The sequence below is a fragment of the Pseudochaenichthys georgianus genome, unplaced genomic scaffold (assembly GCF_902827115.2).
Source record: "Pseudochaenichthys georgianus unplaced genomic scaffold, fPseGeo1.2 scaffold_652_arrow_ctg1, whole genome shotgun sequence".
NCBI lineage: Eukaryota > Metazoa > Chordata > Actinopteri > Perciformes > Channichthyidae > Pseudochaenichthys > Pseudochaenichthys georgianus.
Window position 1 is genome coordinate 84,494 of NW_027263207.1, and position 14,951 is coordinate 99,444.

At 39.2% G+C, this 14,951-nt stretch overlaps 1 protein-coding gene across 1 annotated transcript; it reads left to right on the top strand.

The window, feature by feature from the left end:
- The first annotated feature begins 1,815 nt into the window (after nt 1-1,815).
- On the top strand, nt 1,816-14,729 carry LOC117443656 (adapter molecule crk-like). The gene is made up of 4 exons (XM_034079564.1): nt 1,816-2,403; nt 5,468-5,769; nt 6,625-6,900; nt 9,780-14,729. The coding sequence occupies exons 1-4, from the start codon at nt 2,184-2,186 to the stop codon at nt 9,912-9,914; spliced, it is 933 nt and encodes a 310-aa protein (XP_033935455.1). The 5' UTR covers nt 1,816-2,183; the 3' UTR covers nt 9,915-14,729.
- The last annotated feature ends 222 nt before the right edge of the window (nt 14,730-14,951 follow it).

A 14,951-nucleotide genomic window follows, 5' to 3' on the forward strand; every position in this document is an offset into this window, starting at 1 on the left:
ATTTTAGCCTTTGCAGACCATTTACATGCACTAAAACCTATATAACACGCTAGAGGAAAAGCAAAACCCAAAATGCAGACTATGCATATCTTTAACAAATATGTTACCTCCATCCTGCCATAATGTTTTAACCTTCCTTACAAGTCATTTTTACGAATACATTTTTTTCCGCATCTTTGGGACGGGTGTTTGACGATGCCATTTTAGCTTGTACTCACAAAATGCAATGTCTGTGAATGTTTAGGCTTCAGAGAATATTATTAACCAGGTGGTAAATTAAAGTGGTAACTTCAAAATACCACATCGTTTTGAGTCATTCCTTAGGATTTAAATGTTATAAGCAGGATAAATACGGCTCGAAAAGCACATAATAAACAATAACTGGCACCAGTATAAATGGCTGAGAGCAGCGGCCCACTTAAGAATCAAAAAAATGTTTGCGGCCTACATTCAACCATAAACAATACGGAGGCTAAATAAAGTTCTGATTGGTCGATTCAGAACCTGTGACACGTTGTAAATCTAGTAGAACAGGTCATTACGGTCAAGGACTGTAATGACCGTTGCTAAGGACTGTAATGGCCGTTGCTAAGGAGGATCAAGAAAGAAAAAGGAAAAGAGGTTCAAAAAAATAAATAATCTTAATAGTGAAAATGTTTCCACACAAATCATTTACACCTTTTAATATTTTATTTGGGCTTTTAGAAGACCGCACACAGTTAATAAATACAACTCTTCTTCTGGCTAAAATACATATTTTTACACTCAATCAAGGAGTAATCTTAATTTAAGGTGTTTGAAGAGTAGATTCAAAATAATTAAAAAAAATTATTGCCACAAAAAATCTGAGGCTCATCACACCATGAAATGGGAAATAATGAGCTCTAACGAAGATAACGAAGATATGCCATGTTGTGTTTTTGGTGGTTTTTGGTTGTCAACCTATTTTTGTTTGTGAAATGTTGTAGTGATCCTCCTGACTGTATCTTTCTTTCTCCTGATTTTGTTTCGTTGTTGTCTGACATGGGAATGTCATCTCCTATTGTTATTGTTATGTCCATGTTTGTGTATTTAGCCTGTACCCAAAAAAAAGTGGCGGCCCACTTGCAATGCCTTCGCGGACCACTAGTGGGCCGCGGCCTACGGGTTGGGAACCGCTGGTTTAGAGTATTGAACAGTCCTTACAGTTATTGTTTATTTAGTAGGATGTTCACGCCATATTTGTCCTGCTGATAACATTTAAATCCTAAGGAATGACTCAAAACAATGTGGTATTTGAAAGAAAAGGAAAAACTAAAAAAACTGTAGATTTAAATTGATTTATTTTTTAAATAAAGTAGTAGAATATTTATCAAATTGACATTTGGTTTTAGTTGCCCTCTTATTTTTAATAGTGGTGCAATATTGTTGTAACTCTAAGTAAAAAAAATGCTTAATTTGTTAAAGAGTAGGAATTTATTAAATCAGAATCGTTCATTCGTATCTACGGAGTTTTCCAAGATGCATTCACAGCTTCAAAGTTTAATATTAACCCGAAGCAAATTAAATTGTAATTTTGATATAGCGCACTGTTTTGAGTCATTCCTTATGATTTTATTTAATGTGTTTATGTTGCAAGTAGTACGAATACGTGTTGAAAGCTATGGTTGAAAGGCATACTGAATAAATAATGAGTGTCAGCACTCGCCATTGTAAAGGGGTTGTAATGTAAAAGTAGTGGAAGAATCGTTAAGTCGTATTTACGGAGTTTTTTGAGGGAGCGTGAACGCACCGCTTCCCATTGACCATGCATCCCTTCCGGTAGATGAGGTCAACTTTTCCCCAGATCCGCCATTTCAGTCCCGGAGTTTGTAGTTGCACTTTAGTTTTGACTTTATTTCTGACTCTTTTTAACGTGTTTGTGGATACAGCAGAAGTCCCACCAACTAACAGCGACATCATACATTACTCCTGGAAGTTTTGGTGTTGTGTATATTCTTGTTTTTCCAGGAGGAAGCTGGTTAATCCACGAAAGTTTTTGCATGAGTTTCGGATTTATAGGCTGAGCAGGACCCGGGTTCGAATCCTGCTCGCGGACGAATTTTACTGCATGTCATCCATTCTGTGAATAAAAAGCACTGGTTGCAAAAAGAAGGAATAAGGAATAAAAGGCCTTAAAAGCCTCGGTGGGGATTTTCACAGTCATGGCGGGTAACTTTGACGCTGAAGACCGTGGGAGCTGGTTTTGGGGCAGATTGAGCAGGCAGGAAGCCGTTTCTCTGCTCCAGGGAGGCCGGCATGGCGTGTTTTTAGTCCGGGAATCCATCACCAGTCCGGGGGATTACGTGCTGTCCGTGTCTGAAAACTCAAAAGTGTCCCATTATATCATCAACAGTATCAGCAACAACCGGCAGTCTGGATCAGGTAACTGTTCAGTTTATTTATAGCAAGGGATTTCACTAAAACACACCTGATTTCCGTTTTTAACAGTGGAATGCTTTGATTTATCTTACAACCGCCAAACTGCCTTTATGAAATGCCTAATTTAACGTGTTCTTGGGAAATCTGAAGACAATCGTACTCTTTTTAAGGGGGAATTCAGATATATATGTGTTTTTGGATTGTATTCTTAACATCGGGTTGTAATTATAAAGCAAACTCTTTCAGTAAAGACTCCTAATAGTGTTTTTCCATTTTTAACAGCTTTGATTTAGCTGCGTTATCTTCCAACCGCCAAACCCCATTTATGAATGACCTGATTTAACGTGTTTTGAGGAAATCTGAAATAAATCGTACTCTTTCTCCGATTTATTTTTTTAATCTGTATGTTGTAGGAATGTATTCTCAACATCGGCTTATATATCATGTAATAATACTCACTATTTTGGCCAAACATGACAACTTTAACATGTGGTTGTTCCCGCCCACCGTGGTGTTTTCTAACCGGTAACTGGCAAGCTACTGTTAGAAACGAAGAGTATATAGTGCTATTACTCTTTACTGAAAGTAAATGTTGGTATTTTTATGAAGCCGATTAAAGTAACCGTTTAAAATAAAGCCACGAGTACCACTATGAACTAAATATGTATGGTAACTTTTCCGTTATAGCGCCGTTAAGTTACATGGGTTACTTTTTAAATGGAGTCTGGTGTAGTTTTTCCATGGGAGTGCGCCGGACGTTGATGTAAATTGTAGTATAGTGGCCAAACTGTGGTACTACAACTTCCGTGTCAGTCCGTGACGTCACATTGACTTACATTATGAATTGCTATTTTTTTTCTTCACAACACCCATATTACTCCGCTGTAACAGTTATCACAGCCATATTACTCCATTGTTACACCATTATTAAACGCATATTACACCCATGTTACACTGTTATTAGACCATTAAAACACACATTTTACACATGGACACAGCCTGTCAAATACATTTATCCCCCAGGTGTAGAACACATTTAAAGGTACGTTTTCTAATTAACTTGCTAGCTATCAAGAACCAATTCAAATTCCACTTTATCAACTATACTTTCTCCTGATGTAGTTTTGAGGCGGTGTTTTGTCCTCATGCAGGCAGTAGATTCAAGGCTTTTGTACATAGCTACAGTGTAGATATGTCAATGAAAATGTTAGGTCACAGGCTCCTCCAACAATAAAACATAACATAGTGAACACAAAGAAGTAGGAAGGTACATGCTTTAGGGATTGAATGGGACTGGGCAGGCTGAGCTGTCACGGCTGGAAGGTGACTGGGGAGATTGGTGTTTCAGGAATGTTTTTGATCCTGAGGTCTGCTGCTTTTACCTCTGGGGCTCAAACTCCTATGGGTTATGTTTACCTTTGTATGAGTAAATCATCCATTGTGAGCCATGACAGGGAGCAACATTACCCAGTTGTGTTAGCTGTTTAAACTAGAAGAGAATATAGTTGCAACGTGTGAAACTAGAAGGGAGTACAAACCTCCACCAATGCCGTGTGTCCACTCTGGGATCCCTCTCGTCTGATACAACATGTAATGGTTTCTTAATTGAAACTTCCAACAAGGAAATCATGGCCAGGATTTTTTCTGTAATCCTGCTGAAAAACAAACAGACAAACTAACCGGCACTCGAATCAAATGCGAATTTACTGCTTGAACATGTTGGCTAAAACGATCTAGTGTTTGAAATTTGCTTGAAAGTGTTGTGGCCTAATGTCACTCCATTGATTGGATTGGGTCATCCTGTGGTATATCTATTGCTGTCGTCCTGTGGAGACTTTGTTATGTGGCCAAGTTCACTACCCTTTCTACTAAGTTAGGCTTTTATTATCCTGATTATTTCAAGAGGAAAGACACTGCCGGTTCCCTCGTTTTTTTCAACATGTTTTTGCCTTTCTTAATGTCCATCTTGGAAGCCATTTTTAGCATTTAGTGTTATAGCGCAGGAATGAGTTCTAAACCTGGGAACGAGTCCGCATTTTAGCCCTGCTGGTTCCCTTGTCTACAAGTCAGCGTTTTTGTTGTGTCCTTCTTGCTGTCCAGTAGGGCTGTATCCGAATATTCGTTCGTTGGAGTACTATTCGGGTTTCAATTTCGTTGTTCGTTTTGTTAGTTTTTTCTCTCAAATTGAATTCATTAAAATCTCCAATATCAACGTAAGAGCTTGAGCCTCATCGGGGGGTGCTAACACTAAACTTTATCGTTTACTTTCTCCGTCTTTATATGTAGATATTACTTTTCATTGCTTTTCCATAGCAACAACAACTTCCTGTCAACAGCACCAACACTTCTTCAAAATAAAAGCATGTCCATAAAGAGGAAGCCAAGCCAAATGACACTTAAGACGTATACAACTGCAACGAAAGTAACACACACAATGCGATATCCTTTTCGATTTCAAAGAACACAAATTGGGTTACATTAAAAAATAACTATAAAACAACAATACTGTAGAATAACAAAATGAATGCCGTGAATACACCGAAATACACGTGTTGAAGCGGTTCGCTGCTGATTACTACGCCCCCTCCCGCGCGGGTCGAATATTCGCTGCTGATTACTACAGAATATCCGGAGCCCGAAAAATGGTATTCGGGGCAGCCCTACTGTCCAGCATTATTTAGCATTTACTGTTCTAACTAGGTGCAGGATTAAGTCCTAATCTATGAGTTAGCATTTTACCAAATTCAAAATTTCCTCGCTGCGGGATTAATAAAGAAATTCTGATTTCTTCAGATTGTGTGAAAAGCAAAAACAGGAAATGTGGTTGTTTTTTTAAGGTAGACTTCGGTTTACACATCTGCACTACCTCCTGATTTAATGCTACAACAATCTCAACTGGACATCTCAAAACTTAGCTAATGTGCAAATGACAAAGCCTTGAATCTAACAAGCCTTTTAAATATGTACACTCTTGCTGCTGGTTTTCCATTAACCCTCTGAGGTCGAGTATGTCATATCTACACTGTAGCCTTTTAAACTTAAAACTAATCCCCCTCTCTTCCACCAGGTTTGGCTCCTCCTCGGTTTCGGATCGGCGACCAGGAGTTCGAGGCGCTTCCCGCCCTGCTGGAGTTTTACAAAATCCACTATCTGGACACCACCACGCTCATAGAGCCCATAAACAAATCCAAACACACGGGGTTCGTCAGCGCGTCGGCCGGCCCTCCCGTTCAGTCCGACGAGGCCGAGTTCGTCCGGGCGCTTTTCGATTTCCCCGGAAACGATGACGAGGATCTTCCTTTCAAAAAAGGCGACATCTTGAGAGTTCTGGAAAAACCCGAAGAGCAATGGTGGAACGCAGCGAACCAGGTATATTTTCTACTTTCTCTACATCCAAACCTTTTCACCGAGGGCCGCATACAGAAAAATATACGAGGGCTGGGCCGCTCACTGGACGTATATCGCCTCATAAGTTAGCGACATCAATCAAATGTGGCAGCTCATCTCTTAAAACAGACGCCTCAGATTTATTATAATAAGGAGAAATAGGAAGGGTTTCTTTCAAGCTTGTTATGGAAATAAGTTATTGGGCTTTTTGCTTATCAACTAAGATTTGTTAGAGAATGTTTCCAACTGAATTTATTTGAAAAGTGGTTTCATTAACACATGAATACTACTGTGTAATGCATTCTTACATTTATATTTAAGAAGTACAATATAAGACAATCACAACTTTCTTTTGGGGGCCATATTTCATTCTACTTTTTTAATTAGCTGAGGGCCGATTCAAAATGGTCCGTAGTTTCGACAAACCTGCTCTACATGTAAAGCGGCCTTGGGTCCCTTGAAAGGCGCTATACAAATGTAATCTATTATTATTACTTTCCTTTTTTTCAATATATATTTTTTGACATTTGGCCGCAAACAATTACTGTTTTTTCAAGACATAGCGATTGTACATCTTAAGTTTGTCTGTCCGAAAAATGCGAACATTATGGAGCGATCGGGACATGAGGCCTATGAGGTTTTACGATCCACTTTCTCCATCCAATAGCTCCAGTTTGTGATTGACAGATTATCCTCTCCATTTTGTATATTTTCTTCTTGTTTATTTCTAGTCTTTTAATTTGTATTGATTTGCCTTTCTGTCTTTTTATGCTGCTGCAACTCAAACATTTCCCAAATTGGGATCAATAAAGTACTTCTTATCGTATTGTTTCGTAGGAAGGTCGTGCCGGGATGATTCCAGTCCCGTACGTTGAAAAGTACCGACCCGCCTCACCCACTGGTACCAGTCCAGTTACTGGTGCTGCTGGAGGGGTTTCAGGCCCCACGGATCCATCGGGGGCCCCTTCAGGAAACCCTCTGGGGGAACCGGGGCCATACGCTCAGCCCGTGGTGAACGCTCAGCTGCCCAATCTACAGAATGGACCCGTTTTCGCCAGAGCGATCCAGAAGAGAGTTCCCAACGCCTACGACAAGACGGCGCTCTCTTTGGAGGTAGTGTTCTTTTCTTTTTTAATGTTATATTTTTTAGTGTCTCATAGACACTTTAAAAAAAAACTTTTTTCTGTTTATGTCTGTCTTACTGCCCAGCTTGGATGACATATTTGGTAGGTACTGTATGGTGTAGTGCAGGAATGAGTCCTAAACTCCGTAATCAGTCAGCATCGACGGTTGCTTACAAGTGTCGAAATGAGACGACTAAACATTAGCCGCCTTTAGCTTAGCGGTGGTGACGTGAAGTCATGTGACCGTGCTGTAGTTCCTTTATAGCCCAACATTAGCCGCCTTTAGCTTAGCGGTGGTGACGTGAAGTCATGTGACCGTGCTGTAGTTCCTTATAGCCCAACATTAGCCGCCTTTAGCTTAGCGGTGGTGACTTGAAGTCATGTGACCGTGCTGTAGTTCCTTTATAGCCCAACATTAGCCACCTTTAGCTTAGCGGTGGTGACGTGAAGCCATGTGACCGTGCTGTAGTTCCTTTATAGCCCAACATTAGCCGCCTTTAGCTTAGCGGTGGTGACGTGAAGTCATGTGACCGTGCTGTAGTTCCTTTGTAGCCCAACATTAGCCACCTTTAGCTTAGCGGTGGTGACGTGAAGTCATGTGACCGTGCTGTAGTTCCTTTATAGCCCAACATTAGCCGCCTTTAGCTTAGCGGAGGTGAGGGGAAGTCATGTGACCGTGCTGTAGTTCCTTTATAGCCCAACATTAGCCTCCTTTAGCTTAGCAGTGGTGACGTGAAGTCATGTGACCGTGCTGTAGTTCCTTTATAGCCCAACATTAGCCTCCTTTAGCTTAGCGGTGGTGACGTGAAGTCATGTGACCGTGCTGTAGTTCCTCTATAGCCCAACATTAGCCTCCTTTAGCTTAGCGGTGGTGATGTGAAGTCATGTGACCGTGCTGTAGTTCCTTTATAGCCCAACATTAGCCTCCTTTAGCTTAGCGGTGGTGACGTGAAGTCATGTGACCGTGCTGTAGTTCCTTTATAGCCCAACATTAGCCTCCTTTAGCTTAGCGGTGGAGACGTGAAGTCATGTGACCATGCTGTAGTTCCTTTATAGCCCAACATTAGCCACCTTTAGCTTAGCGGTGGTGACGTGAAGTCATGTGACCGTGCTGTAGTTCCTTTATAGCCTAACATTAGCCTCCTTTAGCTTAGCGGTGGAGACGTGAAGTCATGTGACCATGCTGTAGTTCCTTTATAGCCCAACATTAGCCTCCTTTAGCTTAGCGGTGGTGACGTGAAGTCATGTGACCGTGCTGTAGTTCCTCTATAGCCCAACATTAGCCTCCTTTAGCTTAGCGGTGGTGACGTGAAGTCATGTGACCGTGCTGTAGTTCCTTTATTGCCCAACATTAGCCTCTTTTAGCTTAGTGGTGGTGAACTCCCATTGGCTGTTGGTGGTGGGAACCATGAAGATGCTAAAATATAGCTTCCCTGCACCACTCTCTCCTCTGTTTTTTGTTTGTGGTTCTCAGTGTAGATTGTCCCGGTTGTTAATGGCTTACTCATGCATGTGAGAGCACACACACACACACACACACACACACACACACACACACACACACACACACACACACACACACACACACACACACCACACACACACACACACACACACACACACCACACACACACACACACAGTGTCTTTAGAAAGCTGTACACATGAACACACTCTCAGTGGAGATGGCACTATAGAGATCCTCTTTATGAGCACTGTTTACGGCCCAGTGGACATGTGAGTGTATCATTGTACATTCATTAGCGGTGGAGCGCCAAGTCCAACGCTTTCTCATGGAACAGAAACATAAACAGTGCTTGTTTATTTAGTTGGTGAACTGCAACAATAGTGGTGGTTAATGTTGTTGGTCTAACAGTGATATAAAGACAGTGTGTCCACATCACACACACCCATTGAACAATGTCAACTATATGGTGGGTTATGGGCTCAACGTGCCAAAAACACACAACTCAAAAACTACATTTATTACTGCTGCCGGTAAAGATGGAACCCTTGATGCCGTTTCTTGTTAGCTGTCATGCTATTTAGGTAGTCTGTATGGATGCACAATTAACTAAATGTAATCCAAAATATGTGTTAATATTATTTCGAATAATGTATTGTTGAGCTGCAGAGATATCCGGTTCTACAAATAGCATTCTACAGACTTATCGACAAATATGTGTGTGGTTTAGATCCTTTTGATCTGTGTGTTCATCAGCTGCATGATGTCTGATGACCTTTCTTTCATTGACACTGCACGATCAACCAGTCCGCAATGTTCCTGCCTGTCAATCAAAAGTGTGTGTGTGTGTGTGGCAGTGGGGTCAATCCATTTAACGTCAATATAGTTCTTACTATTCCAGGGTGTTCCAGACAAACTGGCATTTTCTCTATAAACTGTACCCTGTGTCCTTTTGTAGTCTATTTCCTGTTGTTTGTCTCGTCTTACCCCGGCTGATACTTCACTAAATCGAATGTTTTAATTTGTAAGGTAAAATTGTAATTGTAAATCTGTAACCCTGTAAGGTGTCCTTGGGTGTTTTGAAAGGCGCCCCCCAAAATAAATGTATTATTATTATTATTACTGTGGGCGATAGGTTCCTCTTGCATGAACTGAGAGGAAGAATCACATACAAAGCCATTCAGGTCTTGTACATATTCTATTTAGATGTATGTAGACTTCTTGCACTACTTTTTATTGTATTGTATGTGTTGCATTGTTGGAGGAGCTCAGGTCAGAAGAATTTCATTGCCATTTCTACGCTGTAGCTTTGAGCGTATGACAATAAAACCTTTGAATCTTGGGATTATTGTACAACCCTCATCGTACCCCTGGACTTATCTCTTTTATGTTGTCTCTCCACAGGTGGGAGACATGGTGAAAGTGACCAAGATCAACGTGAACGGGCAGTGGGAGGGAGAGTGTAAAGGCAAGCGAGGCCATTTCCCTTTCACACACGTCCGACTGCTGGAACTAAACAACCCCGAGGACGAGAGCTGAGAAACACACACACACATTAACACACACACACACACCATCCTCTGGTTCTTATGTCACGCTTGGGAAACATCTAACACACGACGTGACGTCGTCGTTTTGAAGAGTTTACACTAAGGTGAGACTGATATCGGTTAGCATATGTTAGCTTAGCATTGCACACTGCCCTCCGTTACTTGCCTCCTTGAATACTTCCTATGAAATATGAAATGAAATACATTTAATGAAGCATTTATTGGTTTAGTATTTATTTCTAATGTTGAATTTTTGAAAGAAAAACACGGTTATTGTCAGTTGCGAAATTAGCCTAGCTTAGCTTAACGTTAGCAGTTAGCTTCTGAGTCAAGAGAAAAGAAAACCACTTCCAATTAATCCAGATCTTTCTTTGTTTGTGGACACTATTTTTTTCCCATTCTTAATAGCTGGCGTAAATGCTGTTAAACCCTTTCTAGAGAATCCTTAGAAATATGGATTTCTTCCAAAGTCCATGTATTTTAACATTAAAACGGGAATTAAACGCAGAAATTTTACCGCACAAGATGCCTATTTTTAATCCCAACTATCCATTGGACATCATTTATATGACACAAGGTTCAGTTGCAATTCAAACACTCATAATTAAAGATATTTGGATTAACAATTTTTCCTTTTTAAATCCTGAACCTATCGGCCAGTGCGTTAAAATCAAAAAATATATATAATATTGTTTAAAAACAGCTTTATACGACCAACCCTGTATTGAAGCTCCATACAGAGAATATATGCCAAAAAACTAGATTATTTTCTGCAATAATCCAAAATCACATGGAGAAATCCCATTGATGTTTCCTAAAGGGAACCAGGGAGATGCTGCCTTCAGGGTCGGCTACAAAAATACGACATCCCTAAACCACCCTTAAAGTTGTGTGAACAGGAGGTAAGATGCTAACAGAAGCTGCTAACGGTGAAACAACTGTTATGATTGGAATAAAAGAGTGAATATAAGCATGGAAAATAGTTGTAAAAGATAACAACATGTGCAGTATTTAGCGTCAGTCACCGATATCAGTCGAACTGTAGAGTTTCCACACCCTCCAGCCCAGTATTGAACACACACTTCTTCTTCCCTTCCTGTGTTTTCCTGTATCTCCACCCACTGATTCACACAGAAGGGAAACCATCAAGAGACAAATCTCCTCACAGAATCATGACTCAAGTTCCTGTGAAACCTCGGAGTGAAAGACTTTTCCCGATGGAAACTCCACCGACTTATTTACATCCCACACTACGAACAAAGTCCTCTTTTTTTGTACTAAAAGTGGAAAATATTACGATCGAATTGACTATATATATATACACACACACCTTACATGCTAAATACTGTACTTTCCCTTTTCCTTTATATTTGATTTTGTTACCAGAGACTGTTCACCTGTTATTATATTCTTGTGAAACACTATTCAGCGCCAACGTGGACGACTTTTAACGAACAAGAATACGCTTTGAGGCTGTTTTTAGACGAGGAGGAGGAGGAAGGTGGAGGGATTTTATTTTTGTCTTCCAGCAGGGTTTTTTATGACATTGTCACTCCACTTTGAAAACGCTTCTGCATTTCTTTATGTATTCCTGGTGAAACGGCCACTTTATGTCACTTCTTGTGCCGTGATCGACATTTTCTGCAGGTCATCTTAATCCACGATAACTGACTTTTGAAACACTCAAAGGCAAGACATGGTCTATAACTGTTGGAATGTGGTTCTCCTTTATGCTTAATGTCATGTTTGTGACATGTTTATGAGCAAATACCAACTCTTAATCTTCCTGTTGTTAATGTTGACCTGCTTCTCGATGTTTTAAGTCCCAATAAGGAGGTATTTCATCTAATTGCCACACATTAAGACATTATTAATCACTACTTTTTATTGAAGTATGTGTTTTATTTCAATGTATAGCATCTGGTGGCTGTAAAAACACAATGACGGCAACACTTTAGTAAGAAAGAGGATCATCCGGTGGTCTCACCTTTCCTACGGTGCAAAAAACTACAGTAGGAACGTGATGAGTGAGTAACTTCAGCAGAACATATGGTTTTTTGGGAGGGTCTTCAGAGTCGCATCCTCTCTACCTCATGACTCGTGTTGAAAAAGGTGAGGTTTGAGTAGGGATTTTACAGAAGAGGACTAGCGCCACATGTGATTTTTTTTTTTTTAAGATCTGATTTAAAAGTAATTTTAAAAAAATCTGATCTGAGAAACAAGTCAGAGTTCTGAGATTTACAGAAAATTCCGACTGTTGCTCAGATTTTTTTTTGTTGTTGTTGCTAATTTAGACTTTTTTTTCTTCTCGTAATTTCGAGAAGAAAATTTAAGAAAAAAAAATAAATGTTTTACCCAGAATCCCGACTTTCTTCTTAGAATTCCGACTTGTTTTTTTACATAATTCTGACTTTCTTCTTAGAATCCCGACTTTCTACCCAGAATCCCGACTTTCTTCTTAGAATTCCGACTTTTTATCCAGAATCCCGACTTTCTTCTTAGAATTCCGACTTTTTATCCAGAATCCCGACTTTCTTCTTAGAATTCCGACTTTTTACCCAGAATCCCGACTTTCTTCTTAGAATTCCGACTTTTTATCCAGAATCCCGACTTTCTTCGTAGAATTCCAACTTTTTACCCAGAATCCCGACTTTCTTCTTAGAATTACGACTTTTTATCCAGAATCCCGACTTTCTTCGTAGAATTCCAGCTTTTTACCCAGAATCCCGACTTTCTTCTTAGAATTCCGACTTTTTACCCAGAATCCCAACTTTCTTCTTAGAATTACGACTTTTTATCCAGAATCCCGACTTTCTTCGTAGAATTCCGACTTTTTACCCAGAATCCCAACTTTCTTCGTAGAATTACGACTTTTTATCCAGAATCCCGACTTTCTTCGTAGAATTCCGACTTTTTACCCAGAATCCCGACTTTCTTCGTAGAATTCCAACTTTTTACCCAGAATCCCGACTTTCTTCTTAGAATCCCGACTTTTTACCCAGAATCCCGACTTTCTTCGTAGAATCCCGACTTTTTTTCCTCAGAATTCTGACTTCTTTCTTAAAATGTAGTTTTTAATGTCAGATTTTTTTTTTATAATTATAATTGTTGGTCAGATCTCAAAATGTCTTCCTCATATGTTCCTTATCCTCTTCTCTAGAATTCCCTGTCCTTTGGATATGTCAGTATTGTTTCCGTTTAAATTAACAAATGGTTTCCAAAGCATTAAATCCCTTTTATCCTCGTTTCTAAATCAACCATTCACAAAGTCCTGGGGGTCAGATGTGTAAACAATGCTTATGCATATCCACTCATATGTAAAGTAAACACTTCATAGTTTACATCATCACATGTTTTTGTGACACCCTGCCAAGCTCTATTTTGGGTTAAAAGCCAATTTGAGCCAGTGTGAATGACTGTATATGACAGTATATATATATATTATCTATGCATCATGCAATCAACGGCACATCTATTCATTTGAATTCCTCTGGTGTGCTTTATGTCCCCTGTAAATTGCCCCAGCTGTATTTTTTTTTATATGCAACTGATATGTTTTAGTTCAATTTTGCTGTTATTTTTAATTCCATAGAAAACAGAATTGTGAAATCTGAATAACACACATAACGAAATGTCTGCAATCTGACCTCGGATATAATGAAATCTAATATGTTTACAGTGTGTTTATAAATTGTGAAAGTTTCCCTCCAAATTTAAGGAAATTATTTTTTGTACGCTTCATTAATGCCATATTTTTATTACCGTGTTGTTGTGTTAATTAAGTATTAGGGTCTCCTCTGTGGGTTATTTACAGCCCTGTGTGTGTTAGTAAACACATGCAATCGTTTCTAATTCCCAATATTCCATGTTTATTTGCTAAGGCAGTAAAAATAATGAAATCATGGTTTTTCAGCTGTTAATGTGCCGATAAAAGTCTGATATGTGTGAATGCATTATGGTTTAAAGGTGACCAGTTGACACTACATGACCACAGTCTAATAATTATGAAGTGTGCTGCTGCAGATTTAGGATGAAATGGAAGACATCTGGTGTCCCAAAACATGACGTTATGTTTAGAATTGTTTAACCATCCAGAAATCAAACAAAAACTGTACATTTTCTGCATAATTTTACATCAAATGGAAATGCCGTGATATATATTTCATTTGTGGTTTTTCCCACCAACACTCCTCTCCCCCATTCCTCACCCCTCTCCTCCCATTCCTCTCCCCCCATTCCTCTCCCCCCACTCCTCTCCTCTTGTATTGCAAAGTGTTTAAGGAAATAAATGAAACTGCTATGTAAAAGTGTCTGCGTCATTTGGAATTTAAAACAACTTTTCTTTCTGTTTTTCTTGTAATGCCTTTTATGCAAAGTGTTCATCTGGTATTGCATCAGTAATCGTTGCCTTTTTTGATAAAATATTCTCCTTTTTAGAGTCATGGCATTATTGTAACTTGGCTGCGCCGCTGCGGTTAATTAAAGACCAATGAATACTTTAAATGTATTTTTAAATACCACTGATGATCCTTCGATGTGCACCTTATCTCCTCTACAGCTCAAGAGTCTCGTCAAGCCAAATAATGTTTTTGTTTTTGCATTGAATATATATTTTTGTGCCATGTCACCCTCACTTTGAAGAGGACCGGAACAAGCAGAATAGGATTTTCAAAATAAGAGAGATTGTACAATGTGTCAAAAGTGTTATGAAAATATATTGTTTGAAGTTAAAATGTACTTTTTTTTATTTTCTGTAGCATGTAATGTGTAAATATACCTAGTCAATAAAAATATACCAAATTGTCATTGTGGGCTTTTCATCACTGGTGTGTTAAATTATTGTATGAACATGTGTATTCTGTACATTTAAGTACATTTTTCCAATTTACTGTAACTATATATCATATGCAATATCTTTCAAGCCATTTGAAATAAGAAACCCTTAAAATCACTTTATTTTGAAAGGTTAAATACACTATAATAATCCTGTATTTAATGTGATTAAATTACTTCCTCAGTTTGTAGT

Coding starts and splice junctions, on each gene's coding strand:
- LOC117443656 (XM_034079564.1), top strand. CDS start 2,184: ATGGCGGGTAACTTTGACGCTGAAGACCGTGGGAGCTGGTTTTGGGGC. Junction 2,404..5,467: donor CAACCGGCAGTCTGGATCAG/GTAACTGTTCAG, acceptor CTCTTCCACCAG/GTTTGGCTCCTCCTCGGTTT. Junction 6,901..9,779: donor AGACGGCGCTCTCTTTGGAG/GTAGTGTTCTTT, acceptor GTCTCTCCACAG/GTGGGAGACATGGTGAAAGT.